The sequence below is a fragment of the Dermacentor albipictus genome, chromosome 6 (assembly GCF_038994185.2).
Source record: "Dermacentor albipictus isolate Rhodes 1998 colony chromosome 6, USDA_Dalb.pri_finalv2, whole genome shotgun sequence".
Taxonomy (NCBI): Eukaryota; Metazoa; Arthropoda; class Arachnida; order Ixodida; family Ixodidae; genus Dermacentor; species Dermacentor albipictus.
Window position 1 is genome coordinate 8,890,239 of NC_091826.1, and position 25,780 is coordinate 8,916,018.

Below are 25,780 nucleotides of genomic sequence, written 5' to 3' on the forward strand. Positions count from 1 at the left end.
ATCCGTGTCTTTTAAAGACAAAGGTCAACATACAGTTTATGTCCTGGTCTTCATTTGTGCTAATTAATGTAGTTGTGAAAATGTCACCCATGTCATCCACTTCTGCGCATTTTTTGAGCATGTATCATTAACATGTCAACAAAACGAGGCCAATGATCTGTTGTGTGGTAATATGACTTCATTTTTTTTTTGTCCTGGTGCATGATGGCCTGATTGCTAGTATTGCTCATGTGCATGCGCTCAAGGAAAAAAACAAACCTTCACACACACACACGCGCGCACGCACGCACGCACGCACACATGCACGCACGTACGCGCGCGCGCGCACACACACACACACACACACACACACACACACACACACACACACACACACAAAAAAAAAAAAAGCGAAAGATATGTTTGGCAGGGAGGTTGGGGAGGTAAGCCGGCACAAAAAGAAAAGAAAACAAGGAAGGGTGGAGGTGCCGCATGCTGTAACACAGGTTACAGATTTAAGCGAACCGGTGGGCCATTCAAATGAACCAGTTCATTTCAGTGAGCTGAGCCGTTCCAAGCCGCCCACTGGTGAAAAGCTTTGCTCATCTCTAGGCCACAATTCTCTCTGGCATGGTGCCGAAATGATGATGTTGATGTGGCTTCACCCTTTCAAGCGCCCTCTGCAGTTGCGCTTGGAGGAGATTCTGACCTCTGAGGCTCCTTGTTCTGCTTGGCCGACCTACCGCCATGATTGCGTGACGAAAAGTAGAATTACTATGTGTTCATACAATAAACTGGTACAGTTTATGCAGATACATAACGCATTATGTTCAGTGGCCACTAGCCGAAGGTTTGACTATACTACTTTTAAAACAAGACTGCTGTTTGAGCAGGTACGGTTTAATGGGGTTTCGCTGTGCCTGTGTAATGCTAACAGAGTAAAAAAAGTACTAAAATGCACTTTCTCCCCCTTTGTATTGCGTAAAATGCTGTCACAGCATGCCTGTGAGGCTGATGTGATTTTTGTTTACAAAAACAGCCAGTCAGTGTAAGTGATTGTGTGTGCCAGGAAAACATCATGGCTGCCATCTTGTTTGCTGTTCGCCTGTTTCAAATGGCACAGGCTCATGTCTCTACTGACATGCGACGATAGCTTTTGTGCACCTAATGCAGAGCCTAATCTGTGCCTCGGTGCAGAAAAGTGCTGGAAAAAAGAACATACACATCCTACTTACATGAACTTGGTAAAGCGCTTAAGATGGCTACAGCGTTGGCTGTCATGCCTTCGACAGTGATTGAGCGATTGTCCGAGAATATGCGTCCCTTGCTTGAAGAATGCTGGTTTGGTACCACCTAACTAACGTTGCATGCGGATATGGCTTCGCCAAACGTAGATTTGCACTAATGCGTAGCATATTCTCGGTCGGTTGCTTTTGTTGATGCGAGATACAATCACTTTCAGTTTCAGCACTGTGCGCGTCAGGGTCCACGGGTGACAGCATGTGCTGGAGGGAGTTGCTCCTTTTCTGATGCTGAGTTAACTGAAATCTCGCGAAAGTGATTTTATCTCCAAAAGCAATTGACTGAGAATGCCACTTCACGGTAGTGCTGCCATCGCTGACTCTATGCATGGGGTGCACTTTGTGCCATCGGCAGTGCTATTCTACAGCCTCGAGCGAGGCTTGCCAAAGCAGGCTAGTGGAATTTTGACCAGAGAGTTTTGTTTTGGTGCGCATTCCCTGTTTGTGCTTTCTCATTTCACAGCAACGAAATTCTCGCAATAGCAAATTCTTTCTCTTCCCACTCTGAATCCATTATTGAATGGTTCAACTGTTGCAACGTTTTTTTTTTCTCTTGTTCCTTGCTTTTTGCTCTTGCCTGCTTCTCTCTGTAATGCTGTAAAGCCCTGAGGGTGAAAATAACTGAAATGAAAATGAAATGAAACTGTAATACAATTCTTTACGAAGTAGGAATAACGCGATGTAGCCAACATTTGCTTTAGCACTTGGTTTAATGCATTAGCCAACATTTGCGAGGAGGTCCCCTCGGCAATTTAAATTCTGGGACCTCCTTCAGTACTAATAATTACCATATACCTTCCTGTACTCAAATATATTCAATAAAACCTTCAAAAAAAAAAACCTTCCTTCTTGCAGCTTTGGCAGGAAGAGAGCCCTCTGAAGTCTCCTTTCTACTCTGGTCAGACGACATATGGTGGAGCTGCTGCCCAGAACAGGTTACGAATGCTGGCCACGTCACAGATTCCCACGGTATGTATGGTACTGTTCCGACTTTATCAGCAACGCCAGCTGTGGATGGTTCTTAGTAAGGACTCAGCCTATGAGTGTACTGTCACCGATTTTCCGGATCTTACGGGGACAAAAAAATAGTCCGAAAGGTCGAATAATTTCGAATAATGCCCTGTCTCATACTGAGCTTGGAGGCGATCAGATTTGCTTAGATTTGCGCTAGAGTGATGTTGTCTCCATATACAGTCTCCAAGAGTGTCACCAAGTTGGCGATTGAAGAAATGAGCCACGTTATTCACACACTTAGCTTTTGTGAAGGCACAGGTGAGCACAAAAATGCGAAGCTGAGCAAATGTACACAAAGAGGCACACTTGCTCTATGTAAAGGGCGCACCACGTGCAGAATGGCACCAGAACTTTAAAAAATATAAGGAGGGGGGGAGAAGAGGGAAAAAAAAGGGGGGGATTATGCATCAAGTAATTATGACGATAGTGTTGAAAAAAAGAGGGGGGGAGGCATTTCCTGGAGCGTCTTGTCAGCCAAGAAAGAGTGGGCATGGCCTCCTAGACCGGAGAATAGCGTGCTTTATTGATAGTGTGTGCCTCCCAGTCTTGGAGGCCATAGAGCGGGCCACTGGAAGCCAAGCCAGCCATAGTTTCCTACAATATACTAGAGGGAACTCTGATGCTGCAATCGTTGAGCCGCCATGGGAATGATGAAAAGTACATAAATTTGTCTGATCTTTGTGCTTGTGGATTCGTTTATTAGGCTTTGTATGCCTTCATTGTCATAAATTTCAGAGAAATTATAGTTTTCGATGTGCAGAATATGCTGTGAACACACAATCGCTGCTAATTCCAATGGTTCAGCTTATCGAGGTGGTGAAATTGAAATGCGCCAAGTGTCTCAAGGCACTGGCTTGCCTGTGACAAATTTATGAAGGGGTTTTATGTCGCTTGTCAATGCATGCGCCCGCGGCATAATGGTTTCAATGTTGGCCGTCTGTGCTAGAGGTCCTGTGCAATCTTTTTCAATCTAGGGGAGGCGCTGTGCTCAGCTTTGTTGAGTGAAGGTAGGGTTAGGATTGTTTGACAATACGGTGATCAAACACTGATCTCAAACACACTGTCCCTGAGCCTTAGCTGCATTTAGGAGAGTTTGATGTTGGGCTTGTTGTTATGCAATTTCTGAATTTGCCCAGGAACCTGCCCACATAGCAGCATTGTGTAATACACTTCAAATCTCTTTAGTAGTCATGCAGTGGCAGTGATGGGACTGTGAATCTCCGTTAACACGAAGCTGTAAAAACTGGAAAGAATTCCAAGATAGGTGTAGTTTTGAGATAAGTAAAATTGCAAAATAGAAGCCTGCTGGCTGTGCATACGTCACATGGAGGCTTTCCAGGATGTCACCAGTAATACTATTGGTCACTTTCGTGTGAAACCGACACTTCAACATCTATGGGCAGCGGCTTTACTTGCACTCAGCCCAGACAGAGTGCTTGGCACAGTGTGTGGGGATGCGCGACTCTTATGCGTCCCCTCATATGTGGTTTTCCTGCATAACTCCCGTCTCCTGTAATCCGGCTTTGCCGCGTGGCTTGGTGCCTGCGGCAGTTGGTCTGGTTGAAGTGCATTGCGAGAGATCGCGTGAGGGTGGCTCCTAATGCCACCTAACAGCGGGGTTATTTGTGCGCAGAAAGGAGAAGGCTCTTCCTCTTTGGCTTGGGGTCGGCAAGCGGCGTGGACGTTCTGCGGGTACGCTGATCCATGCTGCTGCGAGACTGTCTCGCGAGGCCTCGTTTGAACGCACCACCGTTCGCGTGACCGCTGTGGGGATGCGCGACTCTCACGCGTCCCCTGAGGTCTTGTTTTCCCGCATGGCTCCATCTCCTGCAGTGTGGCTTCGCCGCGTGACCTGGCGCCCGCGGCGGTCAGAGTGGTTGAGGTGCTGTATGAGAGATGGCACGAGTGTTGCGCTGCGGCGGGGTTACTTGGGCGCAAGGGAGAACACGCTTGCCCTCTTGGGCGGCGGGCCGGTGAGTGCCGTGGACGTCCCACATGCGCGCCGATCCATGCTTCTGCGAGACTGCCTCGCGTGGCCTCTAGAAGTCGTACTTCTAGATTTGTAGCGCGCCCATCGGCATGTTTTGGGGATAGCAACTCGGTTCGCAGGCATTGATCTATGAAAGGTGCAATAAATGCCCTTGTGATTGTTTGCACTACTGTGTTGTCGTTCCTTTGTCCCAAGAGCACGTTTGTGAGAACCCCACACCGCGTATGCGCAAACGACCAGGTGTTGGTGTCCAGGATGGGGTGAACATCAGCAGAACTGATAGTAGGGCGAGTTCGTATGAATTCATAGTGAAATATTTAGTGCGCACAATCGACAAGGACACAGTGAAGGGGGACACACGAGCACTTACAACTGTTTTATTTTCGGAAAGATACAGAACATAAATACCCCAGCTATCAGCACAGATCATGTGCAACAAGAGTCGTCAGTATAAAAAAAACTAAGATGTGAAATTACAGAAGCGTTTCATATCAAAAAGTGGGCTGAAAAATTCATAAGCCAACCATCAGTTGCAATCACTGACAATGAATTTGCTTTTTTAAATACTGATTGAACCTTTTTAATCTGTTTTTAATCTGTCTCTGTTTATACTGACGACACTTATTGCACATGCTCAGTGCTGATAGCTGGGGTATTTATGTTCTGTATCTTTCCAAAAATAATACAGTTGTGAGTAAGCGCTCGTGTGTCCCCCTTCACTGTGTCCTTGACGATTGTACGCGCTTGGTGCTGGGCTGCTGAGCATGAGGTCGCGAGATAGAATCTCAACCACGGCGGCCGCATTTCAATGAGGGCGAAATGCGAAAACGCCCGTGTGCTTAGATTTAGGTGCACGTTAAAGTACCCCAGGTAGTTGAAATTTCCGGAGTCCTCCACTACGGTGTGCCTCATAATCAAAGTGGTTTTGGCATGTAAAACCCCATAATTTATTGTGCGCGCTAAATACAGTCAACGACTGATTTTTCGGACCCTCTAGGGAACGTAAAAACGTCCGAAAATTCAGGCAGTCCGAAAAAATAAATGCATGCAAAAAAAACGCACCCTTTTTCTTTTTTTCTCGGAACTAGAGGTAAAGGGCGAAGTAACAGGCTTCCGAAACCCTGCCACAGCATCAGTGAAGTGGCTATAAAAAGAGGCGTTCAAAATCTCTGTATGCAGCGGACTGCCGGTTTATTGTGTACATGTGCATCGTTGGGCAGCCGGTGTTATTGCTGCAGTGGCTTGAAGAACTTGTTGATTGCTGTTTTGACGGCGTTCCGGTTGCATGCGATCATATTCGCCTCGATCTGAGCAAGGGTCATGTCAGCACTGTACACCGATGAAAGAGCCAACAGTGCTTGTCACCTCGGCGCTTGTAGGCGGCGTAGACATTGGCTCCTCATTTTCAACATCCGAGTCTTCTGAATCCCCCACAACCTGACGGACTATTTCCTTGTCAGTCAGTTCTGCGCGGAAGTCGAGCTCGTTGTCAGCGTCAACAAACTGTTCAAAAGTTATTTCTGTGGGTATGGAAACCCCAGCAGAGCAGAGGTCGTTGATCACGTCGTCTGACGGTACTTCTTTCCGCACTTTGATGCTATCGGTGAGGATGACGAAGACGGAGTGGGTGCCATCGAAGGCAAGCGAAATCCACAAGTTGCGAACAGTGGAGTTCGCTGATGAGCGTCGAAGCACCTAGGCCTAGCGTCGCAGAGCACGCTTGAAACAACAGCACAACCACACACCACGCTAGCCAAAACGTGGCCTGCGCCAGTGGCCTGTGCAAACAAACAAAATGGCGCCACTCCGGAAACTCCGCCGGAGGCGGAAGGGCGGCAATCACGATGGCGGCGATGAACAACGTTCTTAGACATACTTCAGTTTCGCAGCTCCCTATGCGAGCTCATTGGCCGACGTGGCCGCAACGGGTGTCACTGAAACTACTGGCGCTGCAGTCGCGTCTTTCGTCATGTGCCACGCCTCGTCTGCTCCTGCTGCGACGCGTCGTTTGCACCAACAGGCCTGTAGGCCCTTATCCGTCGGTAAATGTAGTTTAGATATGCAGTCTGAGTTATGTGACAAACCTGCCGCACGTAAGTAACGGGGACTTCACGTTGTCTGTGCACTATCGGCGCTGTAGTGACGTATTTCTCACGCAGCGCGCATCGCCTACTCCTGTGATGTCATCTCTGCGGTGGGTCGTTTTCCCCAACTGGCCTGTGCCGTTCGCTCTTTGATGACTGTGTTTTGGCTGCCCGAACAGTATTTTATGCCAAGGACCTTTGAATGACATGTCTAGCTAGTCTTTAGAGGCTGCAACTACACCGAAAATGAGTGGTCGTGCACTGCGATTCCGCTTTTCAACCAACTTTCTCCCTAAAAAGCGCCACGGTGCTTCCTTCAGCAGGGGCTTTGTTTTTTGCTGCTTATTCTTAAGATGTGTATTAATTAAAGACGGCGAGCGCCTGTGCAGACATAGGGACATTAACGCATCACGCTCAGCAGTCGCTTGAGACAACGCTGTGTTGAATTGATCCACCCTCGTCAACGCTTCTTTGCCTAATAAATTTAATTGACACATGTATTTTTTGTAGTCGTCCGCAGATATTATGGTAGAATCGCAGCTTGGGCTTGTCGGTTTTCCATCCTGCTGTTAACAGCGTAAAATGTAGACGAGAGACGAGACAAGAAGACACCGCAGCGCTTGTGGTGTGTTCTCGTCTCGTCTCTCGTCTGCATTTTGCGCTGTTAACAGCAGGATGTTATGGGACGTGCAAATGAGTTGGAAGTTATCTGTAAGCAGTGACAAGGACGAAGTTAAATACTATGAACATATTAATGTCAAAGCTTAATTCATTTTCTTTTTGACGAACAAAACAAACAACAAACACAGTGACACTTTTTATTTACTTTGTACACAAAAAAGTAATTTTGAGCTACTTTTTTTTCGCTCAAAGCAATTTTGTCCTCTTTCTGGCTCCTTGTACCTGCTCTGTCAGCGAGTTATCGATGCCAATCAGCACAGGTTATATATGAAATAAACTACGCTAGCTCACCTAGCTTTCCATATTTGTGCTTGAGCAAATGGTTGCGTACACACTTCAGGGCGTGTGGCACATCACACAGGAAATAAAGCTACGCGCGCTCAGGCAGGCATGGATGTGGAGTCTTGTGAGAAGGTGAGATTACGTTGCCGCTGATTCCCATCATCTGCCACATCGAGTGATTGTTCCCAGCCCCGTCACTGACTATGGCGATCACCACAGCACCATGTTTATGCAATTGCATTACTGCTTGCAGCACCAGCTCTGCTAAAATCCTGCCAGGCGCAGCACCTTTCATGGCAAAGGTGGCAATCGGTTGCACCCAGCTCTCCAGAAGTGGTACGAACATCAGCACGAGCGCATGATCCGCAAGTTGGTCAGTTCCTTCATTTGAAATACGACCGTAGTCCACAAAACCATCAAGTTTGAAGGTTGACTTATTGAAATTGTACGCCTGGCGTAACTTAATTTCATCCAAAATCAGTGTGCCGAATTTCTTCCCATCTGCTCTGTTGCCCAGCTGTTTTCCAATAGCTTCCATACAGAGAGGATTGAAACCATACTTGCATGGTATTCCTTTCAGAATTTGTGTGAGACGGCTCAGGGAGAGCAAGGGCAGCATATTCATGTCAGATAGAAGCTTATATGCTCGAGGGCTCGCTATCCTCAGCATTAAACAATTCAGAAGCCAGTCTGCATTGTACCATGCGCCACACTGAGACTTTGCTTTCAACTGTTAAAACGGTGTCATAAATGCTAGGAAGTTCAGCCAACGCTTCCTCGATTCTGTTATCGGGCATTTCAGAAAGCCTTTTCTTCAGAGCCAAAATTTCATTCTTTTGCTGTTGATGCGCAGCAGCCGCCCTAAGCAGCCTCTTCTTCACATTGCGTAGTTTCTGATATCGCTTGAGCGTTGCGCTCGGAGCCTTAATGCTCAGTCGAAGTTTCCTCTGTAGACGGAGACAACGCGCGCAGACTAGTTGCTTTGTAAGTATATTGCACTGCTTGTGGTGCATATTATCTGATGTCGCCGTGTCACGCTGGCCTGCTTTCACGCACACACGTAAGTTCAAGCTGTCTGCTTCTCACAGGATTCTTTCCGCACTTGCAATGCTAGTCGCAGCTCGAAATAGCCACTTGTGAATTTTGCTGCAGCCGTTTATGCAGCAAATACCATCCTCTTCAAGCACAATAGTTTTCATTACTCGCAGATGCCCGGCTACCAGTTGCCTCATATAAAATACTCCGCATCGCTTCTGTGTTGCGTCGTCCTCAACAATGTCGATTTTACAGAGCGCAGGAGGCAGTGTCACGTTCGTGAGCTCGTTGAGCACCAAGTGTGTAGCACATATTTCTCAAGTTCCTTCTTCCAAGCCCAACAGCAAGTTTGAAGTTGAAGTGCTGTCGCTACAAGCTTCACCCGATGTACTTGCCGGCACTTGCGCTTGTTCTTTTGGCGGACGACGCTTTCGCTTCACATTTTTTGGCTTTGAGATGTGCTCAGGCAGCTCAGGAAAGAGCCGAAGAAGTGGGCCGGGAACAAGCATCCATTTCCCACGAGGAATCAATATTTCTTTGTTACCCACAACATGCTTGTAATATTTCAAAATGTCGTTGTCCTCAAAGTGGCGTTCACACACTTTTGATTTGTTTTTGAGACGTTTGTCTTTTTGGTGTAGCATGCGGCGGTGCGAAAAAATGGTGACTAGTGGCATCGTGTCTCAGGCCGCTGGTGCAGCCGGGGGCAAAACAGCACGGCACAAGGAACTTATTGCTGTCATGAGACGTGGAAACGCTTTTTCAAGAAGCTTTTCAAGAGAGCAAATCACAACACATCACACAACACCTGCAAAACGGAGAAGGATAACGGCAGACGATGTAGTGCAACCAACATGAAACCAGAAGTGAAAGGAGAAGTCAAGTTTCAAGTTCATTACCAGAAACGCATTTACAATACCTAGCTCAGATACAGTCGCCGACCGATTTTCCGGACTCCAAAAATTCGGACATGCCCAATTATTCGGTCAGCTTCGCGGCACCGCCATTCTCCCCATAGACCATAATGTATAACAACAGCCGAAAGTTCGGACACCTTGCAACCTCTCGTCGGATTTTTCGGACACTCCTTGAGCCAACTTGGTCGAGAGCACCACGCACCAACTCTGACTGGTGCATGGTTTGACTTGCTGAATGCCATTTTTGTTTTGAACGGAGCTTCCTTGCTGCCGCACGAAGTGGCGCTACTGGAAATCCCCGCTCATCATCATCGTTTCCGCCTGGTTCGATAGAGTGGCTCTGCAGCAGTTCTGGTTTCAGCTTAGTAAGCCATGTCAAGACAATCCAGCAGCTGATTTGTTTCCTTGTGCATGACGCTGCGAGCAGGCCGCGTTTTTTCGTTTGTGTGACTGGTGTCAGCACGGTGGTGTTTGCTTTGTGTGCTGTGTCGAGGTTTCGGTGATCCAACGCGGCGTACGGAAACATCGCGTCAAGTCTCTAATGGCGCTGACAGTGACCGCGCAGACTGCGCTGGGGAATGCCGGCAAGCGGGTGCCGGGAGGCTAGGATTTGTCGCCTTCCTATGTGCACGCTACTGACGCCGAAAATGTTCTGCCGAGACGTGTGCAGTGGTTCCGGACAACGTCTCATTTGACAGTTTCACAGGTGCTCACGCTGCTGTACTGACATGCACATAACTCAATGACGGCGAGATCATTCGTCAGGTTTCTGCTGCACCGCCGGACGATGACTCTTGAGTCGGAAGATGACGCACCATGTGCTACGCTGCCGTCGCATGCGGAGCGTGTACAAGCAGTTACTGTGCTTTCAGCCGCCTATAGTTACCGCATGACCCTCTCCGAGATTCAGGCATATCTGATTGCGCGTAAGCGGAACAGCTGCAACGGTTCATTGACGATTTCTTCAAGCCTACTGCCAAGCCCGAATAAGTGCGTGGAAATAAAGGATCTCATTTTTTTTTTCTTAATCTGCTTTTTCGGACACCTGTTTATTCGGACATTTCCGCAGTCCCCGTGAGGTCCGAATAAACGGTCGGCGACTGTATGACCAATTTTCGCTAAGAGGCTCAAAATTAAGAACTGTGAAATAACTACTTCTCAAAATGGAAACCGGAAATCTACCAGAAATGGAGCAACTTCTATCAGAAATAAAACAAAAAGTGACGAAAGACGCGATCGCAGCGCTGCTAGTTCGCGTGACCACCACTTCGGCCATCTCCCGAGCGGAGCTGTGAAACTGAAGTGTGTCTAAGAACGTTGGCGATGAACATAGCCAGAGTGGCCAGACCAAATCGGTGTGTGACGGCTAAATTCAGCTAGTTGTGGTTCAAAGCGGTGATACGCTTCGGCTGCAAGTGGATTTCCTTCGCAAGGGCGCTGCGCGAGGAGCCAAAAGACCTTCCGTCCGTCAAAAAGTCCGGAAAATTAGACGGCGGGGTGTTCAAGCATCCGAAACTTCAGATGTCCTTATACATTGATTCTATGGGGCTCGTGGCGGTGCCGCGAAGACGTCCGAAATATCAGGCATGTCCGAAAATTTGGACGTCCGAAAATTCAGTGGTTGACTGTATTTCACTTTGGGGTGAACATATTCGCCCGCTATCCGGTCGCGGTGAGTCGGACTTCCTAGATTTGTCATGCGCCCATCGTTTTGTGGATAGGAACTCGGCTGGCCGGCATTAGTCCATTAAAGGGGCAATAAATGCCCTTGTGATTGTTTGCACTACTGTGTTGTCGCTCCTTTGTCTCAAGAGCACAGGTGAGAACCCCACAAGAGTCAAGGTGATTAATCCTAATGCACTATTTTTAAGCCAGCCATCTGAGGATAACCAGTTTCACAAAACCAAAAAGCTGACGCTGGTACTTTCTGCATTGTAATGAATTTCAGGCAATTTCACTTCGAAAACCGAAACTGAACTGCGGAAGAGCGCACTTGTCGTCTTTAGCAGACGCCTGAGAATGATGTGGCATTTTACTCATCGTCCTACGAGCGTCCTTATCAAGCTGCGATCTTGCTGAAACTCTATTGGCTTGCATGCTGGGGCGGTCACTGTCTGTGATAGTTTCCCTTACACATTTCGCGACACTCAGCACTGAACACATTTGTGTATACGGCTGACAGCATTTTTGGCGCTGTTCCGAGCTCGCTATCTTCTTCGCAAAGTGCCATGAGTGCTGTCGGCTGTACACTTCTACGCATCCAGTATTGAGTCTCGCGAAAGGGAAGCTCCCTGAAAATTTTCATCCGAGAATCTTGAAAGACATCACCTGAGGCTTCTTTTGGGCACAACACGTGGGCTGATGGTGCCTGCTCAAAAGTGCAGATCGCTTTGCTCTATAGTCAGATACAACTTTAGAAAAAAGGGGGGCGTTTACTTCTCCGAGGCGGAGGCACACGAGCATTCACCAATGGGCGCGCGCTCTGAACAAACGTCATGAGCCAAACGGCCGGTGACCCCGCCGACAGAGAAGCTGGCCGCCCGCGCTTCGAACTGGGCGAGGCCGCGTCAGCTGTGTGCTTCAGCCCCTCGTGAATTCCAAAACTGTTTGTAATGGTCTTTCATGCCAGAAATATTACTGCGAGCTTACGCTGCACCGTTTGGCCGCGTGCATTTATTCTGAGCCGTGATCTGGTGAAGGAACATTGCGGCGAGCATCGCTGGCGCTGCACTACGCTTTGCCTGTAAACAGGATCCCGTGGCGACCGCTGCGAACACACATCCTGCGTGCTTGTTCCATGTTGTTTTATTTCGCTCCCGAGTGAACTTACGGCGAGAAAGTTTTCCAAAGACTGGTGCCTACGGTAGCGGCGGGTGTGTTCGTATACTGTTGCTGCGTTTTGTCGGACGGGGTGAAGTGATGAAGCAAAATCATTCTCAGGAGAAATCAGAAAAGTGCGCGCAACAAAAACTATTTGCAGAATAAGCCTTCAACGCAAATATTTGTCGCTGTCAACTTAGCGTAAACTACCTATAGAGAGGTTTAGTTTTTTCGGTATTCCGCTAAAACGCAGGCGGACGCCCGGGGCGTTGGGGCGGAGGCGTAAACGTGAGCGGTCGAGTGGTCTGCATGGTGCAGCCACCTGGTGGCGCAGTGCTCAAACAGACAGAAAAAGTTATTATTGCATTAACCGAGCGTATTCTTCTTCGCTGCTGGCGTAAATTTTTGAAACTGGCATAATCGTGTTGCTGCCCTAATGCCAAGTCCGCCTGCGTTTTACCGGAATACCGGACAAGCGAGACCGATCTATTGTCAGCAGTGAGATAGCCGAGCATCTAGCGACGGTGTTCGAGCGTTGTGTGGCACCGTCAATTGATTGCTGTCCACCAGTTCTCACTGCACGCGCAAGCTTTAAAATGTGTGCTGTGAAATTGTGAAAACACAAAACCAAAAAATATAAATTTTATGCTATTTAAAACCAAGAGTATTTATTTAAAACGATGAATGAAGCATTTTTGCACCTTCCTGCCTCGTCCGTATTCTCGCCCCAGGTTTGTAATGGTTGCGATAAATGCATTGTTTTATATAAGTACTTTTTCAATAGCAATTGATTCATTTTAAGCTTGAGAAACGAGTAGTAGATACGCCGTGTACAAGTGAACAAGCGCAAAAGCGTTGCGGAGCTGTTCTTTCTGCTTTTGTCACTTGCAATGAAGCTAAAGAGCAGACGACGGGCAGCGTTGTGAAAGGCACGGGGTTATTTTTCTGCCGCCATCCGGCATGTGTTGTAGCACATGAGAGCTCTAATAAACCAGTCATCAAAATGCAAAAGTCCTTATTTATATAGAGAATTACACGTTTCAGGAGCACGATGTTTCGAGCGGGACTATTTTAGTCGCGGAGGCAATCGGCTGTCGCGCTTCGGTCATCTGGGCAGGGCCTCCCCTTTTTTCTTAAGTTGTATCCAACTATAGGTCACATTTAATACACTGTGACCACATTGATTTCTCACTGACAGCGTCCTAAATAATAATGGGTGGAAAGGCTCTCAGCTAACCGCTGCTGTGTGAGGCTATAACAAAGTGGTAACAAACAGCCGAGCAAGTGTTTGCCAGTGGTCATAGACAAATAGGAGGAAAAATAAGCGAGAGAAAGGGGAGCAGGGCTTGGCGCATTGCTTGGCTCGGCCCGGTAGCTGCCGCCTGGTGAAAAGCATGCAAGTGACGTTGCTGACGCTACCCTCTTGCTTGTTTTCTGGTATTTTCGAAGTTGGGATTTTGAGATATCCAGAGTCATGCACAAACGTTTTTCGAGATATAATAGGTGAGAAACACATGGGTTGACACCATGGCCAGAAAATGTTTGACGGTTTACTGTATCATGATGCTGGAGTTCCTGGCGCATTTGTGGTCTCCAACCTTCCTTGCAGCCTTAATCGGGTAGCATTATCTTAATTTTTGTGCACATTGGCTTTGCTTTTACCTCATCTACGAAGGTGTTCCCAGGTAGCACCTGATAGTTGGATGAACCAACCACTAACAATGAACTGCCGTTTCTGTCTGCAGGTACCTGTCATGGCCCGAGGTGTGAAGCCAGGCGGGGCAACAGCTGGGCTAAGTAACACCACCCGCCAAATCCTGGCCACCCTTGAAAAAATGGCAACTCCTGTGACGGTGCGATGCTTACTTGTTAAGGGGAACATGCCTTTCACACAAGAAATGGCAAAAAAAAAAACTTTTAAAAATTGCTTTTAGTTTCTATGATTCTTCCACTATTTTATTGCACTATATCCTCACTGGAAACCCATGCAGGACTGCTGTAAAAAAAATTGTATAAACACAGACGGTGAAAAATTTCAGAGAAATAACGAAAATAGTTTTCGGGCCATGATATCTCCATTATGGCACAACCGGGCACTGCCATCTTATAAGCCCATTTCTCCAACTTCAAATTTGCTGCTCCGGATATAAAGGAACATAAAAAGCAAGTGTTTAAGAGTTCTGAGTTCTCCGATTGGCCGGGCCCGACGTGCGACTCCAGGATGCTTAACCATTGGTCAAGAGCTCGCCCCTCAGTAGCACAGTCTGCTCCCTGCGCCTCACAATCTCTGAACAACTGTTTGAATTAGGCCATGCAATGGCCGCAACTTTGTAAATGCTGGCTGGTCACCCGCAGGCCTGAAAGCCACTTCTGTGGCCCTCAGTCTAGTACGTGCGTGTTATCTCTTAGCTCAATCACTGACCATATACAGAAGAGCCAGCTGATTTGATAAGTATTCCCTTTTTCATTTGGCAGGGGGGCAGTTTTGCCACTTTTTGGTAAACCTGGCATTTTGTGGCAGTTTCACTGCTCCATTGAAATTCTATTTTCGAGCACCTCAGTTTGCCAACATTTCGCGCATACTTATTTGAGCAATTGCTCAACTTCCCGCCACTGACCTAAAGCGACTGACAACCGATTTTTAAGGACCTAGTTTTTTTTATGGCGCGACGTGAAGCTCACCTACGGTAGTGTTTACATCTGCAGCGGTTACTCCCAAAAGCGTGTGGATAATTAGTAAGCAGAATTTTTTGATCTGAGCAGCCTCTAAAATGTAAGAGTGCCTCCTCCAGCAACGCTGAGAAGTGAGAGTGATGTCGATAGCCCACCTCACAATTGTGCACCTAGCTATCGTTCTGCTTTCACAGGAGTGAGTGTAACTGTGGGTAACCACCTGAATTTTGACCTTTTCGACTACTTTTGAAAATAAAAAGCTAGTGCAATAAGTTTGCGTTGTTGTACAGACATTTCTTATATTTTCACCGCATTTTTCCCCAAGTACACACCTACGTCATGGGTGGCTGGCCCCCGTCGTCGTCGTGCTGTCGATAGACAAACTAAGCCAAGTAATTGAAAACGAAGGTGAAGGCAGCGGCACTTTTCTGCACACTGCAAACGAAGGCTTATCTGCATGTTTTAAGTAAGGAAAAACCTATAATAATAAAAAGTATACTACATTTTAATACTAATAGAAAGACCAGGAACAATGTACACTAGCAACTAGTAGAAGGTCACATGGTGGACCTCTTACGCAGCTTCATGTTCTTGCCGCGTGGGGTGCCAAAGGTAATTTTGCACGACTTTTAGTTATAAATTAAAAATATAAATCCACGTTCAATGAGAAAATGATGGCTCCTATTAGCCACTACGATAGGGAATCATTCCATCAGCGGGGTTTTGATTCATGTTCTGAGCGGTTATCTGTCCCTTTAACCCTGTGAGGGTCTATCTTTTGCCATAGGGTCGGTTTTTTTTTATTGCAGATTCCAATTCTTAGGGACCTATTTTGAAAAAAATCTACTGTTATTTTTCTAGGGTGACCATAAAGTGAGAAAAAAAATATTTTGTGTTGGTATATATGTACTCTTCATCCATGAATAACAAAAATAGTAATAATTGAGAGTTTGATGCATTGTTATACACATAGTTCAAGGCTTTGAACATGTGCACACAAGAATATTTCGCAAGACTCAAATATTCCTTCTCTTACACAAACATGTACATCCATAGCATAATCGAACTGCGTAGGTGCACTCACACAAGAAAACTGTGTGGCTGCGTGCCTGTCAAAAAAGCAAAACGTGTGACAAAATTCTGCTAATCTTCATCTTATCGCCAACCAGAGGCATTTCGTTTTCGTGAGTCTCCAAAAAAGAAAAAAAGCAATGGAAAGCATGCTCGGCGGCATCCTTCCTATACTTACCCTTGTGCGCACTAAACGAGCGAGAAACAAGCGGTCGCCCTTCGAGCGACTAGTAACGAGATAGCCATCAGTTTTGCAAGCACAAGAAGCCGAAACTGCCCTCAGAAAAAAACCAAACCGCTGCATGCCCGTGCGCGCGCCAATGCGCAAGCGGTAGTATATAGGCACGCGGGAGCAAACTAGCTCTAAAACAAACCATGCAATGAAAACCGAGAGAGGGAGGTGCACAAAAAAAATTTCCTGTATTCCCACATAGTGTCAGCACATGACAGAAAAGAAAAAGTTGGGAAATTGACACGCTTTTTAAATGTACAGACGGCACCATAAATATACGGCATCAACCATTTTGAACCTGTTTGCGGCGCCGTATATTTATGCCATTGACCCTGAAACGGTTAAGGTATTCACAGTAAGCTCTATTGTTGCCATTGTTGTGCGACTATCACTAAGTTCATTTAATATTTGAAATTGGCCTTTCTGTGGGCTTGCAAACATCTCCTTAACCGTCGGCCCAGGGTTTTGCTCCATAGCCCCGCAAACCAGCAATTTACAGGCACAGAAACAAGTGTAAGCTGCAAAATGTCGCAGTTGTGGCAGAAAAACAGCATAGGGTTGCCATTACTGTACGTTAAAATATAACCAACATGTGCTAACAGTGAGATGGTCAGTGGCATGATCCCTCCAATTACGCTGAGCCCACTGCTCAAGAAGTGTTGCGGAGAGTCTTGTCTAAAAGTGTGAAAGCTTTGGCCCAGTTTTGTGATGTCACTGTAAGTCTCTGGATCACACGGTCCTTGCAGAGCATGCGTAGCTGCGGAAACGAGGGCAAGTAGGGGATGGGCCAACAGCAAGTGCCGTGTTTGCTGTCACCCTTGTTTGCTGCTGGACAAGTTCCTGCATTGATGGTCACTGCAGCAATCAGAAGCAGGGAAACTTGTGCAAACAACAAGAATTTGTTGGTCAGTGGCATGATCCCTGCGATTCTGCCTTGTCCACTTGTCACGATATCTTGTAGCAATATCTGTCATACCACCTTTTCAAAAGAGAACCTCACGATGAGCTCTGTTCATTAGGCCGCTTGGGTTGGTTCAGACACCTGGCTGTGAAAGTAAGGCATCACACAGATGTACAAGCTGGAAAGCCCCTAGCAGCTGTGTTGCTACCTGTCTATCAGTGGCTGTCTCTGATCCTAAGCTCCACAGCCATTGTCAAGGGAAGATGACTCGGAAGGCTGCTTGAGAGCATTCATTCAGTGACATGGTTCATTCTACCAAAAAGAAAAAAAAAATCATTCACTGATTGCATTGCTAGAGACTACTATCAGTGAGGCAGTCTGCAGGTACAGTACAGGAACTCTATTCGTGCCCACACAGCATTCTGCACCTGACTTGGTTTGAAACCCAGGCACCATGCTCTTCGTAGAGCAGCAGTAAAGAATGCTATACAAAAAAATGTGTATGTGTGTGTATGTGGGAGGGGCGGGTGGTCGAAGGCACACCAGGTGAGAGGCCACATGTCTGAGAAGCCCCTTATCACAAAACTTGCCAAAGACATTAAATTTTAGTACCTTATTTAGAGAACTGAAAAGGCAAAACTTTGAGAGTAGTTTTCTCAAAACCGTTCTTTTTCCCTTGCTGCTCAGCTTTTGGAGCTCATTTCTTTGTTACCGTTTGGCCTATTCTGACTCTGTTTTTTTTTTTTTTTTGTAATGTCCCTTGGGCTACAGTGCAGGTTGTTACATTCTTGCTTCTTTTTTTATCTTGACTTTCTTGATGTATAAATTCGTGATGTGGCTATTTGTTCACCCCGAAAGGGCACTTGATGTGAAAGTAATACCCCTGTCAAGTAGGCAAGTTAGGTGCACTTATGGGGAGTGCGTTTTGGGACCTTGAGTGACACTTTAGGTTACGCAGTGCTAAACGGGAAAACAGAGCACACTCGCACTAAAGAAAACGGCGACCGACTAAAACCATGTTTTTTGAACATGTGGATAAAAAAAAAGCTTCTAAAAGGTGATTGTTTTAGTTGTATTATAAATGAAAAACACTCATAATCTATATTTACTCAACAAAAAATGAAAATATTTTTATCATATGAGTGTTCCAAGTCAAGGCAGGCCAAGACAAATGCCTAGCCAATGCAGTACAATTTGGTGGCATGTGATGAAGCGACCTTTGATCCTGCTAGAACAGAATATCAGCGAGTTCTGTTCTGATTATTTTGTTAAATGCTGTTCAACAGCTAGAATGAACTTCTGTGTACTTTTGCCATGCATTACATTTTGTATCGTTGAAACAGCTGGCTGTGAGGCTACGCACTCGACCAGCAGAGTGCGTTCCGTGAACGCACTCCGTTCGGAGTCCACTCTTTTGCGAGTACATTCCGCTTGCGATGCTTAGATTTGGGAAAGTGCACCTAAAACCGAGTGCACTCTCCGTAAGTGCACGTAACTTGCCCACTTGACAGGGGTATTACATAAAAAACTGCAATCCAAAATATTTGTGTTGTAAAAAAAAAGCAAGAATGTCGCAACTTTCCAGCACGCATTTAGCTATCTAGTCAATACTCATTGACCTTTCCATTGCATTTTTAAGCTCTCCAGGCCCCCCGGAAGATGTAAAGGAGAAACATTTTCTGGAATGATAGGTCCTCTAGGTCTAGGTATCACTCTGAAAATTTTATAAAAGCATCAGGGAGATGTTTTAAATATTTGTGTCAATTTTCGTCAAAATCCATGAAGCAATAAGGAAGTTGATTTCGATAGCCGTGTTCCCCCTCTCCATCAAAAATTGTATGCATGTTTTTATTCCACATTTACTCAACGAAGGACATGGCGATGCGTGAAGCGCCAGGAAGAGCGCCAAATGGGATCATTTTATAATTTAATTGGCCTGTGAATTCAGTTTCCATGCCAACTGCAGCGTCATACATCAACAATTTTCAGCAGTGCATGTGACGCAAAGGTACTCAACTCATACCCCTGTCATGTGGCAAATGTAATGTCATTTACCATGAATGTCATTTGTTTGTAATGCCATTTGTTTGCTGTCTGACAGTAAAATGTGCATAAAGTAATTCTGTATATTTTTGACAAAGATGTGAGGGCCATTTATAAAATTTGATGTGCATGTGAAGGTGAATTTGCCATCGCCTTAAGTAGATGGCACCGCCATATAAAGTCAGGCAGCAAAGGGAAGACAACAATGGGCAGGAACCTAAAGTGCTGTGGGAAGAAGCCATGTTTTGAATGGAAGCTGCTTAAGTCCTCGCACTTTTCTCATGTAAAAATGTGTATCTCTTACTGTAGTCTGTGTTTGTTTTTGCTGAGGTCTTCATTTGGTTTGTTGGGCTCCTCAGAGGCCTTGTCCGGACAAGGACCTCGCTGAGGATACCCAATTTTTGAAATAAGTTATACCATGTGTTTGGCGCATGATAGCCTAAGTCGCTTATGCGCCATAAAACCCAATACAATACGATACAATTCAGTTTAATAACTTGTGTGGCCACGTCAATGTTGACAATTCCGTTAGCGTCAGTTTAGGGCGAACACAAGAAACTTGTGATGCAGAACGTGGCAGGTATAAAAGGGACGCAAGGTCATTTAATGCAAGACAGTCTTACTAAAACTATCGATTGTAAATGTTAGGAAATTTCTGTTTGTTCGTCCTGAACACTTAGAAAAATTCCGAATATTGAATACTGCTGAATAGCATATTTGACCAAAGATTCAAAACTCCTATTAGCATTAGCCTGCTCACTTTGTTTGGCACATACAGTTAAACCTCAATATAACGAAGAATTTGCCTTTCATAACCTGTTGTCCATAGGACACTGTCTGTTTAGAATCTCAGTATAACGAAGTATGTATGGGATTTCAGTATAACAAAATTTCACTGCGGCCACAAAGGAATGCTGAGACAATAAATTGAAACTTCTGCGTATGCAGATGGTCAAATGATTGAATTACAAGTGGCTGCTTGCAAACGCACCTCTGAAATCACATGCCACGTGACGAGCGATTGCCGAAGTGGAGCTGCATCATGTTCCCTATACAGCCCAAGTGCGATAAGATCCTCTCATGCCCTGCGCACTGTGCTTCAGGTGTGAGTGAAAGTGTGCGAGGGTGAGACGAGAGATCGTGGTTTCACAAATGCCACCTTCCCACGCAAGCAAAGGGAAAGAAGGGGAGGGTAGCGAGCTTGTGGTAACGCGATCAAGCGCTCGCTAGGGCGTGTGGGGGAGTGGGGTGGGGGGTAAATTTGCGAGCATCTCGGCCATGGCTGCCACGGCTGAGTGCATGCACAGCCGCGCCCCCTGTTTTAAAGGTACTCTGCTGCATGTGTAAAGAGTGGGCCTGCCGAGACTGCATGGCATCATGTAAGCTGTCTTCTCGCACAGTTAGTATTGGTGATGGCGTAATTTCGAGTTTTGGTGACCTGTTGGAGCGAGAGGCAGATGAAGCATTCATTCCCCACTGCCGGCACTTTTCATGATAGCATCGTCCCAGTGCGGGGACTATATCAGCCGCGAGGGCTGATTGCATGCGAAAGCGGGGCTGGCTTTGCGTAATTCGTACCGCTGATGTGCAGATATCGTCGACAGGGGAATGAAGTCATACCATTCGTCGCTGAGTGCCAAATTCGTCAAAATGTATTGTTTTCTCATTCAAGGTTGCTTTTTTCAATTGCCTGATAATTCGGAAAATTCTGTGGCCTCTTTCGTTGTAAGAAAAATCGATCCGCAATTGCACTTGTTTGCATAAAAGGTCGAATTGCATACAACAAAATTTAATATAACAAAGCAAATTGCCAACTTTACAGACTTTGTTATACCAAGGTTTGACTGTATTTATCTAGCCTGGAGCAGAGCAGAGGTCAAAATTTGATGCCATGGAGAGATGGTGCAAAAACTTTAAATGGCATTGCCAACAGTTAAGTTTTATGCAATCCATGGTGTACCAAGATCACTTATAGTAGGACTCGTCTATTCCTCAATTTCAGAAGTTTCATCTAGGCAACTCTTGGCTGGAAATTGTACAAATTTTAGCGTGAAGTTTTTTTTTATACTTTTTTACATAAGTGGGTGCTGGCAGCCAGGTATTTTGCCTGAGGGCATGAATGCCGGAGGTCGGTGCAGGAGAGTGTGCTCATGGATTAGTCTTTGCTGCGCTCACCAGTATGCCTGCATCACTACCACCGTCACGACTGATGCCACTCTAGGTGGGCACTGGCATTGGAAAGGGCTGTAATGTGAGAGGACGCCGGTTATCCTCGATTGTTTCTTTACCATATTTTTTTGATGCCACATTCACACACATGCTTGTTCCAGGATGACCTTTAAGGGCACTAAAGAGGAACTATTTCGAGTTGTGCTTTTGAACCTTGTTATAACAAAACTCGATATAAATAATGGATATAACAAATTAGGTTCGTCTTTGGAACTGAAAAATATTGACTGTTGTGCACCGAGCAGATCACTTTCTGCCGGGCTCAGCACTCGTTCTATACAGCAGTTCAAAATTCCCATGTCGAATACCCCGTGAGCACAGTCTTTATCACCATTGTGCCTAGCTACACGGTGGCCTAGATAACATGATGGCCGTGCATAAGCCGCACATTGCTAGTATCCCATTGTACCTCTCTCTCGCTGCGGGCAGTAGCTGGCAAAGCTAGGCGTGCATGTCCACCCTCCGAAATTGCAATCTCGGAGCTGCTACGCCTGGGAGTGCCGTGCCACATATCGATGATGCTGCTGGTGTGTAGTGTACGGAAAACCAGTGCCTCCACTGCTCTTGCTCACTGCAGCGTGGTGCACTGGCTGGCACAGCTAAACTTGACCTCAGAGATTGCATCAGTGCGATCTCCGTAGCCAAAAGCTGGCCAATCTAAGCCAAGCTGGCATGCTTACACAGCGGGGCCACGAAAGAGTGGCAGATCAGATAGTTCCTCTTTCATGAGCCAAACGCATGCCAAGCTCTGATGGCCGTATCCTTTGAAAAGTTAGTGAAATCTCACGAAAGTGAAACTGTCTCTGAAAGTCATGGACGTCACCTGAGAATACCACCACGGTTGCCTAGTTGGTTGGCGCACAGTGTTGTGGGCCATGTGCAGCTTGAACACTATGGAGTTTCCTTTCACCACATCGCCGTTTAGTGACAGTATGAACGAGCCAAGTGGAAAGCGGAGACGAAAGACTACTACATCGGAACAAAATGAGGCTATTGTAATCCTGTCATGTTAGGTGCTGGAATGTTGTGTGTTACACATGCCTGAGATTGTTTTGCTGTTGTTTTATCAAAATTTCATTGTATATATGGCTGCATAGCGTTTCGGCAGGCCACGGAGCCGTAGCTTTGTTTTTTTTTTCATATTTAATGTTATGTATACCATTGAGCATATACTGCACTAAAGGGCAATAGTAACTGTTATAATAAAGAAATGGATGTAACGAAGTAATTTCAGCTTCCTCTTCAACTTTCTTATAATGAGGTTCAAATGTACAATTAGCAAATTACTCTTCTACCATGCCAAAAAGGCTACTTTTACTGTGATTAGAGACCTTGTAAACCCGGAAAGATGTAAAAATGAAGACTAGTGTTGAGACAGTGCCTTGAATTTCCTGCACCAGCTTGCCGTAACATCGTGGATTTTTATGGTGTCTGCTCGTATCTAGTCAAATTTATGATGAAAGATCAACTTTATTGTATTGTAATGTACCAAGAATTATTACTGAGTTAGAGGGGCCCTAAATATGAATACAATTCTTGGAAATCCGTAATGTGCGAACTGACAATAGTGGTACTGGTGTTTCGGTATAAAATTTACTAAGTGGAACTTTGGCCTTCATTTACGCTTTTAATAATGAACCTCCAACCATCAAATGAACGTAAGTAGTTTTGAAGGAATAATTTACTGATCTAGACCTGTACAGTGTTTCTCTTTAGTGTCCCCTTTCGAGCAGTAGAAGTACTACACTCATTGCTGACACTTGCGCATAGGAGGCGAAGCGGGTACCACTGAGGAGCAGGATAGCAGGTGGCCGGCCGTGGACTCTCCCGCATCACAGAGATCCCCCTGCACCAACACAGGTTTGTCTTGCACTATGAGCCTTGTCTGCTTTGGTGTACAGTGTCCTCATATACAATTGTAATGCTACTTGACCAAAGAAATTCTTCTCTGTTTGTCTATTCAAATTTTAAATACGGACAGATTTCTTAGCTAGATATCTTATTGCTAGTGTAAATTTTTGTTGGTCAGTATAAAGTAGCTTCATGTGGTGCCAACTCCACCCTCCATGAAGGTGATGATGGTGGCGATTAAGTGTAGGAAGCGCTGAACAACTGCTGTTGTGAAAAAACGCTCCATCATACATTTTTTGCAGCGCATTTGACTTATGTTACCGGAGAACGTACATTTGGTGCCTGCATTGACTACTTTCACTTAGAGTCCACTACCATTAATTCGACCGAGACGAGACTGACAAATTGATCGAATTATTAGGTCCCCCAAATCGAACAGGTGCACCCGCGTTTTATGTGCCCATAGTAGAAGACTAACGTAGAAACTACATTAACCCTCTGAGGGTCAATTTTGTTTATTTCAGATTTAAAATGTTCAGACAGGCCCTATTTAAAAAAATTACTGCAAATTTTTTTGAGTGACCATAAAGGGACAAGAAATATTTTCTGTAGGTAAACATGCAAACATGCTTTTCATAAATACAGATGGGTTGCGTAAACACTTATTATAAAGATAAAAAAGTAGATACACTGAAATTATGTATTCTGATTCGGCACTTATGCCTGTTTCACATGCAAGCGAAAATGCTCGCGAATCCTGCCGCCGTGCCGCAGAAATCTGTTTCGAGCGGCGGCGGCGGCGGCACTAGCGGCGGGAGCGGCGAGGTTCGGGCAAGTTGGAATTTCGTCGCAGCGGCAGAGCGACACCACCGCTTCCGAACGGCCCGTCTCGACACGTGACCAGTGGAGGACTAGTGCGGGAAAGCCTGCGCATAGAAGGATGTTTATTTACTTGCTACACGTGGTACGGGCGACATGCCAAGAGAGCTTTTCAACGAATTGATAATTGCTAAGCGCAGGATATGTATTTATAAGATAAAGATTTGAGCGGCAGGGACAAAGCCATACTTATATTGGTAGTCGCAAACTACCGAAACTGGCTGAAAGTCCCGTCTTTTTTACCAGCAACACTGATATTCGCAGCGGCGGAAAACGCGCGGCGGCAATGCATCTGAAATGAAACCTCGCGAAAAGCTTTGCAGCGCCGCGCCGCTGTTTGCTCCATTCGCTCAATCGCTTGCATGTGAAACAGGCTTTAGGCAGTAGTCTGCATTGAAGGAATGGCCACTCGACTCACTTGCAGCAGAGCAGCCAGCGTGCATGCCTAAAGTGTAATCGCACCATGTATGTGAGTGCAGGCAAGAAAATTCTATGGTTGTGCACCCGTCAGAAAAAGCAAGAGAGTCAGAAACTTGCAATAATCCTTCATCTCATCGCCAATGAAGGCAATCAGCTTTTGCGAGTCTCAAGAAAATATACGCAGGCATAGTAGCACCAATTGTATATGGTGGCTTCCTTTGCATGTACCATAGATCACCTGTGAACAGATGTAATTGCACTCCTGTGAGTAATAAACAAGCGAGCATCTAACACTGACCCTTTGAGAGGTTAGAAACCAGACAGAAATCGCATTTGCGAGCACAACAAACTGAAACGGCCTATGAGACGCAACCAAAACTACCTGCTGCGCACACGCTGATGTACAAATGGTAGCTGATGCGGTGGCCTAAAGAAGCCGTGGAATGAGAACCATGAGACTACGGACGACTTTGTAAATATAAAGTGTTAACAATTTGGGACTTGTTCACACCACCGTATATTTGTCTCTGACTCTCAAAGGGTTATAGTCCTAAGCTAAGTAGAAATTTAATGCACACGAAATTTTTAGCTATCAAAATGTGCGAGGCTTTATGATATGTGTTGCACTTTGCTACGATACATCTGTGTTTTGCGAAGGAGCGTATGAATATTGCAAAGGCAGTTTTGGTTTCGTATCCGATAGCATTGTGCAGGCAATTATCGCGCCACTTTTCATGAAGAAATAAAAAGAAGGCACGTAGTAGAAAAGGGTAAATACTGTAATCAGGCATCGTGAGCTCGCGAACATCATGAGCACATGACACAGGCAGCACCTGTGTCGTGTGCCTCTTTTCTGTGTCCCGTTTTTCGTGCTGTTTGCTAAAGAATGTTTTCGTACCAACAAGCCCGGACAGCCACTATTCTGGAGCTATGGTTATTGCTTGAAAATCTTCCAAGGGCAAGCTGTAAATAGCTGTTTTCGATGGGAGATTATTTTTGTTCAACGTATTCACTTTCTCCCGAGCTCCACTGAGACACGATGCCACGAAACGAATTGCTATTGGGATCACCAAAGCGGTCAAGTGTGTGGTGCTGTCGGGTCAACTTTGAATTACCCAGCGAAGGCCAAATTTAGGATTGAAATAAAAAATGTTTGGCCCTATGCAAATGCATGGGAACTGGTCAGGATTGAATTAACTGAAAAATTGAATTAACAGAAGTCTACATATCACTAGTGACGGCATGACAATAGTCAAAATATGGACTGACCAGGTTGCAGAAAAGTGGAATGCACAGGAATGCTTTGATGAGCTTTTGTGGCCACTTGTGAAATAGTCATTTATTTCAGACTCAATGGGGACTGCATAGCTGTCTGATT

At 45.8% G+C, this 25,780-nt stretch overlaps 1 protein-coding gene across 2 annotated transcripts in view; it reads left to right on the plus strand.

The window, feature by feature from the left end:
* The window catches only part of LOC135896443 (nuclear pore complex protein Nup153-like), a 139,550-nt gene that overhangs the window by 32,216 nt on the left and 81,554 nt on the right, over positions 1-25,780 (plus strand). For both annotated transcript variants that reach the window (XM_065424816.2, XM_065424817.1), the window contains exons 4-6: positions 2,136-2,249; positions 13,849-13,956; positions 23,023-23,112. In XM_065424816.2, the coding sequence (XP_065280888.1) occupies positions 2,136-2,249; positions 13,849-13,956; positions 23,023-23,112 (312 nt within the window). The remainder of the gene's footprint in view (positions 1-2,135; positions 2,250-13,848; positions 13,957-23,022; positions 23,113-25,780) is intronic.